This window comes from Polypterus senegalus, chromosome 9 (assembly GCF_016835505.1).
Source record: "Polypterus senegalus isolate Bchr_013 chromosome 9, ASM1683550v1, whole genome shotgun sequence".
NCBI classification, from domain to species: Eukaryota; Metazoa; Chordata; class Cladistia; order Polypteriformes; family Polypteridae; genus Polypterus; species Polypterus senegalus.
In genome coordinates, this window is record NC_053162.1 from 160,552,393 (window position 1) to 160,569,186 (window position 16,794).

Consider the following 16,794-nt stretch of genomic DNA (forward strand, 5'->3'; position numbering starts at 1 on the left):
TATTTTTCTCAGTAAATCTGGGTTCTGGGGATAAATATAAATGGAAATCTTTACAAAGCATGCTACTGAAATTGAATTGTGTGAGCATTAAAAGAAGAGATGAGGCGGCCTTCTGCTGCTATGCACCTAAAATCTGGAATAGCCTGCCAATAGGAATTCGCCAGGCTAATACAGTAGAGCACTTTAAAACACTGCTGAAAACACATTACTTTAACATGGCCTTTTTATAACTTCACTTTAACGTAATCTTGATACTCTGTATGTTCAATTCATCATAATAACTATTCATGATTCATGGTGGCTCTAAAATCCGTAGTGACCCCAACTCTCTCTTCTGTTTCTTTTTCCGGTTTCTCTGTGGTGGTGGCCTGTGCCACCTCCACCTACTCAAAGCATCATGGTGTTCCAACAATTATGGATAGATCAAAAGCCAGAAGTCTACGTGACGATCATCATCCAGTCCTTCCGTGAGAACCCTAAATCCAAAGAGGACTGTTTCATTTATGTTGGTACAATGCCCAGAGGGGACTGGGTGGTCTCATGGTCTGGAATCCCTGCAGATTTTATTTTTTTCTCCAGCCGTCTGGAGTTTTTTTTTGTTTTTTCTGTCCACCCTGGCCATCGGACCTTACTTATTCTATGTTAATTAATGCTGACTTATTTTATTTTCTTACTGTGTCTTTTACTTTTCTATTCTTCATTATGTAAAGCACTTTAAGCTACTTTTTGTATGAAAATGTGCTATATAAATAAATTTTGTTGTTGTCACTTGAATCTGTTCTGCCCTTTCGAAAACTTGATGTTCAAGTACTCTGTGAACTTGCACTTTCTTTTTGGCATAATAGGTACTGTATTCCTGAATTTTTGTAAATGGATGAATTATAAAAATATTATTAAATTACTCAAAAAGGTGATTTATTACCTGATCAACTGATAACTATGAAGATATTGTATTTACATGACAGAATAAATGTGTGATTTTTTTTAATTAACTGAAACTTTCATAGTTGACTCATTCATTTACAATTATAAGTCCATTTTGAAACAACAGGTGGTAAAAACAATATTTTCCATTAAAATATTACAAAGCAGTACTTACTCGCACTTAAATACAATGGACTGTACCTGGATGTTCTTGTTTAACCAAGCTGCCGAAAGAAGAATCAAAAATAAGATCTGACATAGAAAGTGTGAAATTGTAATTTTGATTTTGAAAACATTCACTTAGTTACGGTGAATCAGAATTACAAATAATTAAGGAAAGGAACAACATTTATATCGAATTGTCTACTCGTCAAGAAGATGAAGCTGAATTAAAAAGATGAAGTGAAAAAGCCAAGTTGGACAGATTTCGACTATTCTAATCAATATCTGCATTGTTTACTACCGGAGAGGAAGATTCTGCGAAAAAAGTCTGCACACGGCTTCCACAAATGCTGATTGGTGTACGGCTTCAATGTTTAGCAATGATAAAGATATGGAGATTTGCAAATTTCAGGAGCCAAAATTCCAGACATTTTCAGAATTTTATAAATTCCTCCTAGACAGTCCATGGTGCATTAAAAATGAGGATATGTCCGAGAAAATGAGGACGGTTGGCAGCTGTTAGCTCTACAAGACTAATCTGACTAGAGTCACATTATGCATTTTTTTTGTCATGGGGCATGTTAGACTTGCCGACCACAGTCTCTGATCTTGTCACATCTCCATGTCAGATTACATGACTGAAAATTGCTGGGCATGTCTGCTTTACCGACTGGGTTACGACTTTCCAGCACAGTCATGTTCACCCTGTTCTCCTGACAGTCAACAGTGTGATGCCTGACAGAGTCGGCATTGTGCGAAGGGTTAACAGTTGCACAGCAATGTCTGATTTTTTCTGGCATTTAGGTCCTTGAGGTCCATCACACAAATGTCTGTTTCTGAGGTCCAAAGCCCCTGTGCTGCCTGATGGAGCTGGTGCTGTGCGATGCTTAACAGCTGCGGCAAGTTGAGCCACAGTCTTGGCCCTTTTTTCTTTTTTATATTGTCTTAATACGTAAAATATAAGACATCAAAAACCTGAGCCTCTCTTCTGTTTGTGAGATTCAAAACACTTGTGTCCCTTATTCCTCGTTGTTGCATTCTATGCATTGAAAGTTTGGACGAACACTTATTGATTGTCCGCTCTCTTGTAAATATGACTAAAGAAAAAATAAGATCTGCTTGATTTTATTTTAGTCAGTTGCAGACTAGTTGGTCTCAGTCGTTAGATACGGTATGTCACAGTAGGAGATTATCTTCACCGGACCATGCCACCGACTGCCTGCAACTGGCTAAAATTATGTTGATGAAGGCTACAACTGAAAGTCGGTGGAAAAGTCATCTAATGCGACATAATCTTAACGTATCATGTCTTCAGATCTTAAATTATATCGATTAACTCAGTCACTGGTTAGTACCTTGTCATTCCCCTTATTATCCATAATGTACTGTATGTCAAAGAACTAAGGAGTCACTTATTTTTGCCCCTGCTCAGTTTTAACCCTAATCCATGAATGAGGGGGTCTCCAAGACCCCCAGTTGCAGATTTTCAAATTCATTCCCTTTCAAGGTAATACGATAGCCATGAAATTTTCTGACTTTTCATTTTGTGTCGTCTTGAAAAATGTGCCGAAATCCACTTCTCAATAGCTTAGTGCAAATAAGTTCTAGAGTAGCACAAAGTAGTTGGGGGTCTCCGAGACCCCCCGTTCATGGAAACGTAACCATTTTTGTGTGAGCGTTTTTGCTTCGTTTTATATTTTATATTTGAATTTTCTGTTTAAATTTGTATTTTCTTTGGTTTAGATTTTCTTAGTCCTGCCTGAAACATTGCTGATGTGTAGTGTGTTGAGGAGCAAGTCCAGTTGATGTGTTTCTGAACAATGAGTCAACGACCAACAAAGAAATTCAATGCAAGTGAAGTCCTGGCTGAAATAATGAAATTGTCGGATTTCGATACATCAGACAACTCAGATGAAGAGGACAATGTATAATGGAAGAGACACTTTGTCATGTGATGAGGAAACAAGAATTGATGAAGAAACAGCCCCATGGAGATGCAGCAAATGTAGCTAAGAGGCGATGCTTCACATGTGCCCAAGGGCAAAGGAGAGAAAGATAAAGGCCTTGTGCTCACAGTGCAAACTTCTGGTTTGCCAACGTAACTGACGTCTTGTTTTAGTGCTGCTATGACTGTATTTTATATGATTTGGTGAACACTAAACACACATTACTATTACAAAGGTAACATGTAAACCATTGAAAATTTACATCACATTTACTTCATTTCAGAGGTAATAAAAATTTCTGAAGTTATTGCATTGCTTTTTAGGCAGATTTAACCAGTTTAAAATGGTCTGCAAGGCCCCCCATTCGTGGAAACGTTATAAAAATGGCATTCATGGATAAGCGTTAATGTACTGTTTGTAATATTTTGCTACATCGACATGTTCTTTCAAAACATTCACACTGAAGATACACTTTTTATTATTATTATTATTTTTAAGTTGAAAATCTCAAATTCCATAGGTGGTTCAGAAACTTTCCCACTTGACCATATTGGCTCACAGCATGCATCGTGCAGTTTTTTAACACAGACACAATTCTGTGGTTGTTCTGATTTGTCAGGATACACTGCTGGAAATCACACTTTTTCATAATACTTGGTAAAGGGTTAGCTGTTCACAGGAAAAGAATGTGTCGAGTGCCATCATGTGCAGCCTTTCAGTCTGTCCTAAGTAATACTAGCCGAAAATAGCACAAGTCATTCAGCTTGAAGATATCTGCCATAGAGTGCCCTCTAGTGGTAGGATGTTTTGAATCACACTAACGTGAATTTTTTTTTTAATACAGAGCCTTCAGAAAGCATTCAGACACCTCCACTTGTTTCACATTTTCTTATACTAAAATCATTTACATTCATTTTTGCCTCCTTAAACTATACTCAATGCCCAGTAGAAAAAAACAAAAACAGAATTTTAGAATATTATTTTCAAATGTTTTAAAAATAAACTGAAAAATCACAGGGGGGCAGCATGGTGCCTCGCAGTTAGAATACCCGGGTTTGCTTCCTAAATCCTCCGTGCGTGGTGTTTGCATGTTCTTCCCATGTCTGTGTGGATTTCCTCCATCCAGGTGATCTGGTTTCCTGTCACAGTCCCAAGACATGCAGGTTAGGTGCACTGGCGATCCTAAATTGTCCCTAGTGTGTGCCCTGCAGTGGGCTGCCGCCCTGCCAGGGATTTGTTCCTGCCTGGCGCCCTATGTTGGCTGGGATTGGCTCCAGCAGACCCCTGTGACCCTGTGTTAGGATATAGCGGGTTGGGTGATGACTGACTGACTGAAAAATCACATTGACACAAGTATTCAGACTCTTTGCTCTAACACTTGAAACTTGCCTCAGTTGCATTTCACTCTATTGATCATCACTGAGATGTTTCTACACCTTATTTGGAGTCCACATTTTTTGGCTCAATCGATCACACAGATTGATTCAGAAAAAGACACACATACCCACCCATCTTTAGAAGGTCCCACAGTCAACAATGTGTATGAGAGCCAAAAACCAAGCCATGATGTTGAAAGAACTGCCAGTAGAGCTTAGAGATGGGATTTTGTTGAGGTACAAGGTGTATTTGGGGAAGGCTACAAAAACAAAAATAAATCCTGCAGTACTCAAGGTTCTCAAGAGCACAGTGGCCTCCATAACTAGAAATGTAAGAACATAACAAATGAGAGGAGACTGTTCAGTTCATCATGCCCGTTTGTTTAGCTAAGATCTAAGCTGTTCCAATCTCACATCCCGATTCTACTTAAAAGGTTTTCAGCTACATGGCTTGGTAGTCCCACAACTCTTAAATGGAAGAATTTTGGAACAACCACAATTTTTCCTACTGCTTGTCACCACTAAATGTTAGTATTTGGATACAATTTAAGGAGCAAGCTGCACAGGGAAAGGAAGTTTTAACAAATATTGTAAAACAACATTAAGCATAGCTCAGGTGATTCATCTGTCAAACTTCTTAAATTTGCAGATTACATCAAACTAATAGGCCTCATTTCAAACAGTGATAAGTGCATTACAGACAAGGGCTGGAATATCTGACATTGTGGTGCAGCCATAATAATTTGGACTTTAACATTCAAAAAATTCAGATGATTATAGAATTCTGGAAACAGTCACCTGCTCAGTTGTCACTTGCTAGAAATGGCTCAGGCATTGGAGTGACAGAGTTATTTAGGTTTCTGGGTGCTGTGCAGTCAGAAAAACTTAAGTGGGACAATAACAGTACATGTATTACTACATTGACCAGTAATGTGAAGTGAATACACATTCCTAGTTTTCATCCTCTTTCTCTGTGCATTTAGCATTCGTTTGCTCAGAGGTTGATACACTTGCTGCTTCCTGAGTAGCTCTTCTTTTCTCCACCCTATCGGGCCATTTCTTCTCTTCTTTCGTCGGCATCTATCACATTAAAACTGATTAAATCAGTGTTTGTGGTGCAATTACTTAGTACGTTTTCTTTAATTTTTCACTCAAGTTGGCACTTAAGTCTTCAATCTGCCTGAAGAATGATTTAAGATATGAAGAGGTAGGGGAAGTGATGGCGAAGGTGGTAGGGATGAGAACGACGCCCATGTGCATGTGCCACACAGTCGCCCTGCTGGCCGCTGCAGAGAGATGATTCTACAATAACATAAAATAAAAATAAAAAGAGGAATAACTGTGGAGGTCAATTATCACCCCAAAAGTGGATAGTGGACATCACATAGTATATGTGTACCAAATTTCAGATCAATAGGTCAAATGGTTTGCGAGCTGCAGATGACTTAAAATCCTGGACAGATAGCACACAGTAGCACATTATATAAGAAGATTTGGCCAACAACATTTAGGATACAATTGGTTACGTTCGTTTTGGTTTTCCAGTTGGAGTGCAAGTGGGTAAAATGATTTGCTCAGTGTCAAAACCGTGTCAGTGGTGGGATGAGAACCCACAACCTCATGGTTTGAGGTGCAAAGCCTTAACCACTGTGACACACTGACTTATTGCAAATGTTCTTTTTGTGTCAGCTCAGGAAATTCCATCTCCCGCAAGTAATATTGGTCTAGCTCTACACAGCGATCATGGAGTCCATTCTGGCCTCATCTACTGTATACTGTATGTAACTGTCTGGTTTGTTGCTGCCTCTGCTGAGGCTAAAACCAATTTACGGTGCATCATTGGAAGCTGTGAAAAGATTGTGGGATGCAATTTACCTCACATTCAAGTACTACAGTATATGTGAGAAGGTAAGAAAGCAGGCCACAGAGATCATTGCTAATCCAACTCACCTAGGACATCACTTATAACAAAGACAAACGGAAAGCTAAAATAACACATCACCTAAACAGTTTTCGCCTACATGCAGATATTCTGACTAATCAGGTCTGAGCTTTCTATTCAGATATGTATACCTGCACAATAGACATCTCCCATTTTTTTCTACTGTTTGTGTATGCTGCATCATATTTTATATTTAGCTTTTGTATTTGATGCTGTCCTTGTACACTGCACAAATACTATGAAGACACATTCCTAGTACACATTAGTGTATCTGGCCAACGCAGTGAATTGGGATTCTAATACAAATTTACACAGTGAATTGTGATTCTAATATTACAAATTTAATACTAGAACACTTTTGTGAATGCAGAACTAGAAGAGGCGGGCTAAACAATCCAAATCATAGTATGTGATATCTGCTCTGTACTTGTAATATTTCTATTGTAAGGATTGAGGATTACTTGTGTTGTTCTTTGTATTGACCCCCATTTTTTAACACCCACTGCATGCCCAACCTACCTGAAAAGGGGTCTCTCTTTGAACTGCCTTTCCCAAGGTTTCTTCCAATTTTTCTCTACAAAGGTCTTTTTCCTTTTCTTCTGAAGAGGAAATGGCCTGTTAAAGCCCACTGCGGCACTTCTTGTGATTTTGGGCTATACAAAAATAAATTCTATTGTAAACCACTATAACACTGGTTGGAATGAAAGCATATAACCAGTGGTACTCCAGTACGGACCTGGAAATAGTGAGGGAAAATAGGATGGGTGTTTTCAATGGGCAATAAGCCTTGGAGCGAACACAGTGGAGGCAATCTGGACTGGTTTGAAAATCAAAACAATTTGACGAGAACAGGTCATTCAGCTAGTTTTCATCATAACAACTATTCATGGTGGCTCTAAAATCGGTACTGACCCCTACTCTCTTTTCTGTTTCTTTTTCCGGTTTCTTTGTGGTGGTGGCCTGCGCCACCTCCACCTACTCAAAGCTTCATGATGCTCCAACAATGATGGACGGATTAAAAGGAAGAAGTCTACGTGACCATCATCATCATCAAGCCCTTCCGTGAGAACCCTAAATCCAAAGAGGACTGTTTCATTTATGTTAGGTAGAATGCCCAGAGGGGACTGGGCGGTATCATGGTCTGGAATCCCTACAGATTTTATTTTTTCTCCAGCCGTCTGGAGTTTTTTTGTTTTTTCTGTCCCCCCTGGCCATTGAACCTTACTCTTACTCGATGTTAATGTTGATTTATTTTTTTATAATTATGTCTTTCATTTTTCTATTCTTTAATATGTAAAGCACTTTGAGCTACTGTTTGTATGAAAATGTGCTATATAAATAAATGTTGTTGTTGTTGTAGAGCTCACCAATCCTATCCTCCAAAAGAACATACAAGACAAGTTGTAAAGGTTCCTAAAATGCAGTGACTTTACACTTTATTGATGGTAGTAATGGCTGAGGTTAGGCACATGGATTTGTTGAATTAGTTGGAAGCCATTTTGTATTCCTCCAACAATCAGGAACTGAATGAGAAAAGGATGTAAACTTTTTTTGGTAAACCAAAGAATAATAAATAGCATCACTGCTAATCGGGTACAATTGCTTAGATTACTGCACACAACTATTACAAGGTTGAAAACAAAACAAGCTTTCCTCCATTGACTTAAAGATGTTTGTTTCCATTAATGCTACAAAAGTTTTCGCAAGCAGCCTCAGAGAAGTGCTCCATGAAACCAACTCCATAAATCACTCGGACAGAAACAGATACTACAGTCGATACAATTCCCTTACAGTACATCTCCAATCAGCAGAATGCTTTCATCACCCCAGTCCTTTCCTAAATAAAATTTCATTGTTATTCAAAATAAGGATTTGCCAGGTTCTCTTAGAAGAATTTGCAAAGAAATGGCTGGTCCGGCACCCGTTTGTCAGGTTAGAGTTGTTTTTTTTGTTGAGAGAGGCAGATTCTGGTGCCACAATTAAGCGAGAATGGCTGGCAACATATTGTTGGGTCATGTACTTATTACACACAATCGATTTGCTTTTCTGACCAACATGCACCTGCTATGTACCATGTGATGTCATGATTTGCTCTAGTCTCACACTCTACTTGACTGGATGAAGGGGTGATGAAAATGGAGTACTGCAGACAGCCTGGTTGGTCACATTTTATTTCAGAGCTCCACTAATTTTATGACATGAGTGAAAAGGAATGCACTTTATGTCCAAAAGCCAGCAAGAAGATTAAAGCATTCCACCCATCAGGTTTGTGGCGTGTAAGCCTTTGAGCAGGAATGTTGAAAGTGGAAACTGAATATTGGAGCTACTGTAAAGCAGTTAGTCGAATCCAATACAGAATGAATCCCAAAAGCATTTAGGCTCTAGCCTGCATGGATTGTGCAGCCTTCGGCTACAGGTCTAATCTGGGGGTCTGTGACAAATTTGGGTTTTGACATTTCAAAAATGTCAAATTACTGTTCAATTTAGGCAATACTGCTCTGAAATCATTCACAACACACTAGACTGCCGTCCCAAATGGAGTGCCACCCATTAAGCTAGTAATGGCAAAACAAGTAGGTTGCAATTGGGTGAAGACTTGGAAGGTTAAAATATTCAGCAAATTTCTAAATGTATACTGTAGGCAAAGATAGATTTGACCCTTAAAACATGGGTGGGAATAGTGCAATATAGACCAAATGACAATCTGTGGGGGTTGACCTGTTTTAAACTAAGCTGCAGGAACATGCTTACATCTTCAACCTTAAACGTGGACAGACAATTTGACTTTACAAACCACCACCTCTATACAAAAAAAAAAAAAGTCAGCCAGTCTTTCAACTTCATTTATTCACCAGGACTCAAGTGCATCACCAGCATTAACAGTACAACAAGGACACTGCGGCAAGCAGTGAACAATTTCAAGTATCAAAAGACAATACAATATAGCAGCCATCATTACGCAAGTGAGCAGTAGCAGCCAATGGCCAGCCTTGGCTTACTGGATGGGCCCTTCGGGTAGAACTTTGCTTTAAAAAGGTAGCATGCTTGATTCTCCTTTAATCAACCTCTTCAATAGTAGGGCCAGATGAGCCACCGCCACCACCAGATGGTGCTGCGCCAGCCCCTGGGAATCCAGGCATTCCTCCTGGCATACCCCCTGCACTCTGGTACAGCTTTGTGACGATTGGGTTGCACACCTTTTCTAGCTCTTTCTGTTGATGTTCAAATTCCTCCTTTTCAGCAGTCTAAGGAGAGACGGGGGGGGGAGGGGTGTTTGAGGGGGGAAAAAAAAAAAAAAAGTCAAAAATCTGCAGTTGCATGCAAATCAAACTTCAAAAAGGCTAAAACTACTAAAAACAAATGTAAATGTTAAAGCTTGGACATTAACTTCAGTAAAAGGTCTGAAATGGCTTAAAGCTTTGAGCATTACCAAGTTCACAAAAATGAAGAGGTGCCACCCTACAGTCAATTTAAGGGTATGAAATTTGCAAACTATTACTCTGCCCTACTTTCAACGGGGAGTGACATTAAAATTAGCCATTAGGCCACAAAATGCCTGAGGAATTAGGAACATTAAACTGCCACTACTCACCTGGTTCTTGTCCAGCCAGTTAATTATTTCATTGCACTTGTCCAAGATCTTCTGCTTGTCCTCATCACTGATCTTACCCTGGAGTTTCTCATCTTCCACTGTTGACTTCATGTTAAAAGCATAGGATTCAAGAGAGTTTTTGGAGGAAACTCTGTCCCTTTGTACATCATCCTCTGCCTTGTATTTCTCAGCCTCTTGGACCATGCGTTCAATGTCCTCTTTGCTTAAGCGGCCTAAAATGGAAAGTTATATCAAAAATGTCAGATGTATATCCTGCCACCAACAGGAATGTGTTTACGTCAGGAGATAATTTAATTCTACATTTTCATTTTGGCATAAAGTTTTGTACCTTTGTCATTAGTAATTGTGATTTTGTTCTCTTTGCCAGTGCTCTTGTCTACTGCAGACACATTCAATATACCATTGGCATCAATATCAAAAGTGACTTCAATCTGAGGCACACCACGGGGGGCTGGAGGAATGCCAGTGAGCTCAAATTTTCCCAGCAGGTTGTTGTCCTTTGTCATTGCCCTCTCACCCTCATACACCTGCAAGAAAGAACAGGGTATTACCCACTCTAAGCAACTGCAACATGTCAAGATTAAAAACAATTCCCTAATCTAGGGGTAAGATTACTTGAAACTTGACTGGGCCTTGGGGTGGTGGTTTCACTGGGGACTAGCAAAATTCTCACTTAAAGCTCGCTCAGACATCCAAGGAAGGAACTTCTGCCTTCTTAGGCCTTTCAGCCTCAGGTGGAAACTACGAATGACTTAGGAATAAACTTCATCATTGCGAACTTTAAATAGGCCAATTGTTTTTTGATGTTAGTTAATCTTGGCATAAAATGGATTACAAGGTTTATGCTGGCAACTCAAGAAACAAAAGGAAATATGTAATTTAACTCTAGAAAAAGAGCAGCGAAGGATTTGAACAAGACCCAATTACTGTAAAAAACATTTGTGCACATGTATTACCTGAATGAGCACACCAGGCTGGTTATCAGAGTAGGTTGTGAAGGTCTGTGTCTGCTTAGTTGGAATAGTAGTATTACGTTTAATCAGAGCAGTCATGACACCACCTGCTGTCTCAATTCCAAGTGACAGGGGAGTGACATCCAACAGCAAAAGGTCCTGCACATTTTCAGACTTGTCTCCAGATAGGATAGCAGCTTGCACAGCTAAAATATATATAAAAAAAGATTTAATGGGGTTGGGATCTACACAATGACTTTTGAAAAGAAAAACCCTCTGAATTCGCTCAGACATCCAAGGAAGGACATTACACCCTCTTTGGCCATTTAGCCTCAGGTGGAAACTACGAATGACTTAGGAATAAACTTCATCATAGCGAGGTTCAAAATAACCCAGTGGAAAACACTTCATGAACTAGCCCAAAATTCTCAATTACCTGCTCCATATGCAACAGCTTCATCAGGGTTGATGCTCTTGTTTAGCTCTTTTCCATTGAAGAAGTCCTGCAAAAGCTTTTGGATTTTGGGAATGCGAGTTGAGCCACCAACCAGCACAATATCATGGATCTGAGCCTTATCCAGCTTGGCATCACGCAGAGACTTCTCTACTGGGTCAAGAGTGCCACGGAAAAGATCAGCATTGAGCTCTTCAAAACGAGCCCTGGTAATGGAGGTATAGAAATCAATGCCCTCGTAGAGGGAATCAATTTCAATACTGGCCTGGGTGCTGGAGGATAGGGTGCGCTTTGCCCTTTCACAAGCGGTGCGGAGACGGCGAACGGCTCTCTTGTTGTCACTGATGTCCTTCTTGTACTTGCGCTTGAACTCTGCAATGAAGTGGTTGACCATACGGTTGTCAAAATCTTCCCCACCCAGGTGAGTATCACCTGCAGTAGATTTCACTTCAAAGATGCCATCTTCAATAGTCAAGATGGACACATCAAAAGTGCCACCACCGAGGTCAAAAATGAGCACATTTCTCTCAGCTCCAACCTGAAGAGAGATATAAACAAATTCATGATTTCTGCATTAACTGGACCAGAGAAAGTTACCCCAGAAAACAGGACAAAATGAAGTGCCTTCAAAGTCTAAAAAGTTACAGGTTTGGACCATGTCTCATTGGATAAAAATCAATTACTCAATACTACCCAAAAATAAGTGGGTGGTCTCAGTCCACTCAGGATATTACAGAACTTATACCATACCTTCTTGTCCAAACCGTAAGCAATTGCAGCAGCAGTGGGTTCATTGATGATACGAAGGACATTCAGGCCAGCAATTGTACCAGCATCTTTGGTGGCTTGGCGCTGGGAATCATTGAAGTAAGCTGGTACTGTTACAACTGCATTGGTGACAGACTGAAAAGGGAAGAAAACCAAAAATTGTCAAGTCAAAATTCTGGAGTTTGGTTCAAGAGATTGTACTAAAGGTTAGCCTTAAGCTCTGCCATAGAAAAAAATTTGTATAGATTATGCTCTGAGCCTGAATTTAAAGCATCCAAAACAAAGAATCTCCATATCAGACATACAAAAAAAACAACAACGGGGGGAAAAATGTTATTTTGGTAAAACCCATAACCCTTGCCAACCAACCCCCAGCCCCAAACCCTGCCACCAAGCGGACGTTGCAGTCTCATGTAACTAAGCATATCTGCCAGGCATAAGCTTTACACCAAGACATGGGTCATAATGGTTTATAATAGCTCTTTGTGCAAAAGGCAAACTTGCCTTGGGCAGAAGAGGGCCGACAGCAGCTCATTTCTAAAATGTAAATGCAGAGTAAAAATGGCATTTGTGGCACATTTACAAACCATAACTGAAAACATAAAAAGGATCCACATTCTTCAGTAACTTTACCAAGTGTAATGTTAAGGAAGAAGGGAAGGAAAAAAAAAAACCCTCACCTTTCCAAGGTAGGCTTCAGCAATTTCTTTCATCTTTGTGAGAACCATTGAAGAAATTTCCTCTGGATAGAAGGTTTTCTTCTCTCCTTTGTACTCCACTTCAACTTTGGGTCGCCCACTGTCACTAACAACTGTGAATGGCCAGTGCTTCATATCCGAATGAACCACTGGATCTTCAAAACGTCTGCCAATCAAACGCTTGGCATCTTAGGAAACAAAAAAAAAAAAAATGTTCAAGTTATGTGGAAGATCTTTCTAGATAGTTATTACATAAGGGGCTGTTAACTGTTAAACTCGCTCAGACATCCAAGGAAGGACATTGGGCCATCTTTGGCCTTTCGGCCTCTGGTGGAAACTACGAATGATAATGGAATCAACTTCATCACAGCGAGACCGTACAACATCCCAACCCCACCTTTTCCCAGTACCCTATTACCAAAAACTTACCAAATATTGTGTTGGTTGGGTTCATAGCAACTTGGTTTTTGGCAGCATCACCAATCAACCTCTCTGAATCTGTAAAGGCAACATAACTTGGTGTGGTCCGGTTGCCCTGGTCGTTGGCAATGATTTCCACTTTACCATGTTGAAAGACACCAACACAAGAGTAGGTTGTGCCCAAATCAATTCCAACTGCTGTTCCTTTAGACATGGTTCCTAAACAAAAACAAAAAATGGATTTACTATAAAATGTGTCAAAAAGTCATAAAGGTTAATAATAATAATAAAAAAAAAAAATTGTTAAAGCTCGCTCAGACATCCAAGGAAGGACATTGGGCCATCTTTGGCCTTTTGGCCTCTGGTGGAAACTACGAATGACTTTGGAATCAACTTCATCACAGCGAGCAACAAAAGAAAATGCCATTGTTCAAGTTCCAAAAATTATGCACATCAACACATGCCTTTAACCCATCTCTTCAAATGCTGATTCAATAAAAAAATAGTTTTTTCCTATAAAATGTTCGTTAGAGGGCAATAGGCTAGTCGCAAATTTTCGTCCAGGAAAAATGAAAATTTGTCGCATTTCACCCAGAGACAGTGTAATGATTACTAGTAAAGCACATTTGCACAACCACATTAAAAATAGGCTAACGTATTCTTCAAAGCATAGGAAGGAACCTTATTGTGGGGTTTAAGCATTACTTACGTATAAAATGATCACCTTAAAACGAACCAGTAAACACCATTAAAAAAAGTCCTTCACCGAAGAAACCAAAAATAAACGCTGAACGACAAAGCCATCTCATTACAAAACGAGGCAAAGCAGATGACATTTTTCTTTTGTCTCGAATTACATATCCCCGTAACCCCGCCGCCACGTGGGGAACACGTGAGTGGTAATCTTATATCCATGGTACATCACCACCCCCTACTGTATGGAGGCTGGAGTTCCCAAAAAATGTAAAATCTGCACTAAAATACTATGAGGGTTAGCCATCCATCTCTATCCGTCCCCTACAGTACCATGATGAATAAAGCACACCCGCTCAATCCAATCACTTCTCGCCTATTTGTTATCTTAACAATCTTCTAAGAATACTTGCGTTAAGTCCTCACTATGCCTCTTTCGATAATTAAAAACCCCGATATAATAATACATCCAAGATTATAATCATAATGATATATTCACTGTACTCCAGCCAAACCAATCGGACTTTTTTTTTTCAGCCACCCTAACCGTCTGTTCTGCAGCAACCAGCGAGGAAGTTGCGCATGTGCATTAAACTACCGGAAGCGACCACAATCTGCAGGAAAACCGATCATTCATTCTCCATGCACTGCGAAAAGCCGGTTTCTATCCGGGCACTTTTGAGGCAAAGAAAATATTTTAAACGAGGTTAACCCTTCAACTAAAAGCATTCTTAAAGTCGGTCAACGATTATACCTTTAGAATAACTACCTAAAACAAACTCTGCCCTGTAGTTATTCCTTAAACAGATAGTAAAAAGGTAGAGAGAGAGAGAGAGAGAGAGGGAAAAAAAAATGGGGTTGGGGTTGTACCTGGGAGGAAATATAATGTAAAAGTATAATCAAAAGTGATAAACTTGGGAGTTCTCACGATCACCAACACCCGAACATTGTTCTTAACTCAGAAGCAAGACTGTTCTCAAACATCTGATAGAGTAAAAACCAAAGCAGCTTAGCGGAAATTTGTAGAGGGCCATGTACGTATATGAGAAAACAAAAATTATATATATATATATTTTTTTACCGCACTCGCATATATATTTTTGAACTTTGAATTAACGACCTCAGTTTGGAGCTTTACGTACAGAAGCAACTGCTGTCGAGATGCAGCTCAACAAAGCGGTTTACTGTAACCCTCCCCCATCTTCTGGGCGAATAGCCAAGCACATGGTGTTCCTTACCAGTGCATCTGAAGGACAAAGCACTGGCAGGGATTCGTGCCGCAGTAGTGCAGCATGGGTCTACCACGCCGCATCCCTCCCTATATGTTTTAATTCAAGCTCAGATTTGACAATGGGCTTTTCAGACCAAAATTTTACCAATACCGTAAATACAAATAATAAAATAAAAATAAACAAGTACGTCGACAACGATACAACGTCCCGCGGTTAGATTCCAGACTTCGAATGAGCAGAGAAGTCACTGGTAAAAACCATTTAAATCCCTCGCTTGTAGTAAACTTGTATTAACATTCTTTCCTGCCAGTTAAGGGAAACCCCACCTAAAGTCCATATTCTTCTATAGAAAATAACCAGATACAGATCAACAATTAACTTAAAATAAATATTTAAACAAAACTAACATCTATAAGGAAAAACATTTTACCTTTGTGATGGCGTTTAAATAAAAATACATTACCTTGGTTTTAGTGCTTAAAATTATGAAATGAAGTGCTGTTGTAACAAGGAGCCGGTCGCAGTCTCCGCCCCGCAAGAATGAGAACGTTCTCAGTGCCAAGAACCTCTTAAATTACTCTCCTTTAGAAAATTCACCCAACCAACGGTCACAGAGCGGGAGTATCATCCAATCACAATTTATGACTTCCCACGCCCCACCCACCCTGAAGGTAGACGTTCTCCTCTTTCATACAACCGGAAAATATCTTAATACAGTATATTGAACATTAACAAAAATTGTACCGTATTTACATGAATTAAAAATTGACTCATGGTTACACATTAATAAAGACAGTAGTCATTTTTTGTATTAGTATAGTAGATAGAAGACCAAGGGTGTTAACCATATAAAATTTTATTTCAAGGAACTATGAGCTATGGTGATTGTAAACGTAACCAAAAACAACCGAATGGATTGTAACAATAAATTGTGTGCTGGTTATACTTTACGTCAAATGTTTTACGTTAACACAGAATATTCATAAGTCAAGCAGATTGATTCACAGTTTCAGATAACTACTGTGTATTCGGTTTCGGTGTAAGGACGTTACAACACGATTTTTTTAAAGGTATCGGTGTAGTACATGATTACGAGTTTTGTTGTTAACTGCTGCCACATTTATTTCGATAGATATATACATTTACCCGCACACTAAGGAGTGTTTTTCTTTTTTTATTCGACTTTCCAGAACATTCTACTTAATGACACAGGGGATGTCGTCATAACTTCCGGTGGCACACATGGCCAATGAGAGTATAGCACGATCAGCCCATGGGTAGGGGATGGAATGCAATTAGAAGCATATGTATTAGTCATCTATTTTTAACGTGCATATTGCTTACAAAGCTCCAGTGTGTGGTTTGTGTAATCGTTGTCCTTAGCTATCAAGATTAACCGGTTGCATTCCTGAAAGCCTGTTAAGAAAATTCCTGCTGTATTATATATATGAAATTCTACAATATTTTTTCCCTAACCCGCTTATCCAGGGCTGAGAGTCCCGGAGACGCTGAAGCCTACCTCAGCAAGCACTGGGCACATGGTAGGAACAATCTCTGGATAGGATACCAGATCATCGCGGGGTAAACAAAAACGCACACACACACATACACGA

At 39.5% G+C, this 16,794-nt stretch overlaps 1 protein-coding gene and 4 non-coding genes across 5 annotated transcripts; all 5 read right to left on the bottom strand.

Annotated features, from left to right (window-relative positions):
• Window positions 1-9,177: 9,177 nt before the first annotated feature.
• On the bottom strand, window positions 9,178-15,750 carry LOC120535924 (heat shock cognate 71 kDa protein-like). Its single transcript, XM_039764115.1, has 9 exons — window positions 15,645-15,750; window positions 13,266-13,475; window positions 12,819-13,024; window positions 12,121-12,273; window positions 11,353-11,908; window positions 10,920-11,122; window positions 10,292-10,490; window positions 9,943-10,175; window positions 9,178-9,595 (listed from the first exon to the last, which is right to left on the bottom strand). The coding sequence occupies exons 2-9, from the start codon at window positions 13,468-13,470 to the stop codon at window positions 9,407-9,409; spliced, it is 1,944 nt and encodes a 647-aa protein (XP_039620049.1). The 5' UTR covers window positions 13,471-13,475; window positions 15,645-15,750; the 3' UTR covers window positions 9,178-9,406.
• LOC120536130 lies at window positions 10,644-10,740 on the bottom strand. Its single transcript, XR_005635036.1, has one exon. It is a non-coding gene; the product is annotated as a small nucleolar RNA SNORD14 (small nucleolar RNA).
• On the bottom strand, window positions 11,199-11,295 carry LOC120536129. Its single transcript, XR_005635035.1, has one exon. It is a non-coding gene; the product is annotated as a small nucleolar RNA SNORD14 (small nucleolar RNA).
• Window positions 13,113-13,209, bottom strand: LOC120536131. The gene has a single exon (XR_005635037.1). It is a non-coding gene; the product is annotated as a small nucleolar RNA SNORD14 (small nucleolar RNA).
• LOC120536132 lies at window positions 13,567-13,663 on the bottom strand. The gene has a single exon (XR_005635038.1). It is a non-coding gene; the product is annotated as a small nucleolar RNA SNORD14 (small nucleolar RNA).
• Window positions 15,751-16,794: the final 1,044 nt, after the last annotated feature.

Bases quoted from the DNA above. Each gene is read 5' to 3' on its own strand.
- LOC120535924 (XM_039764115.1), bottom strand. From the start codon at position 13,470: ATGTCTAAAGGAACAGCAGTTGGAATTGATTTGGGCACAACCTACTCT. The intron at 13,025-13,265 runs GTAAGTTTTTGG...TTGTTTCCTAAG, and splicing joins CCCAACCAACACAATATTTG to ATGCCAAGCGTTTGATTGGC. The intron at 11,123-11,352 runs GTAATTGAGAAT...TATATATTTTAG, and splicing joins AGCTGTTGCATATGGAGCAG to CTGTGCAAGCTGCTATCCTA.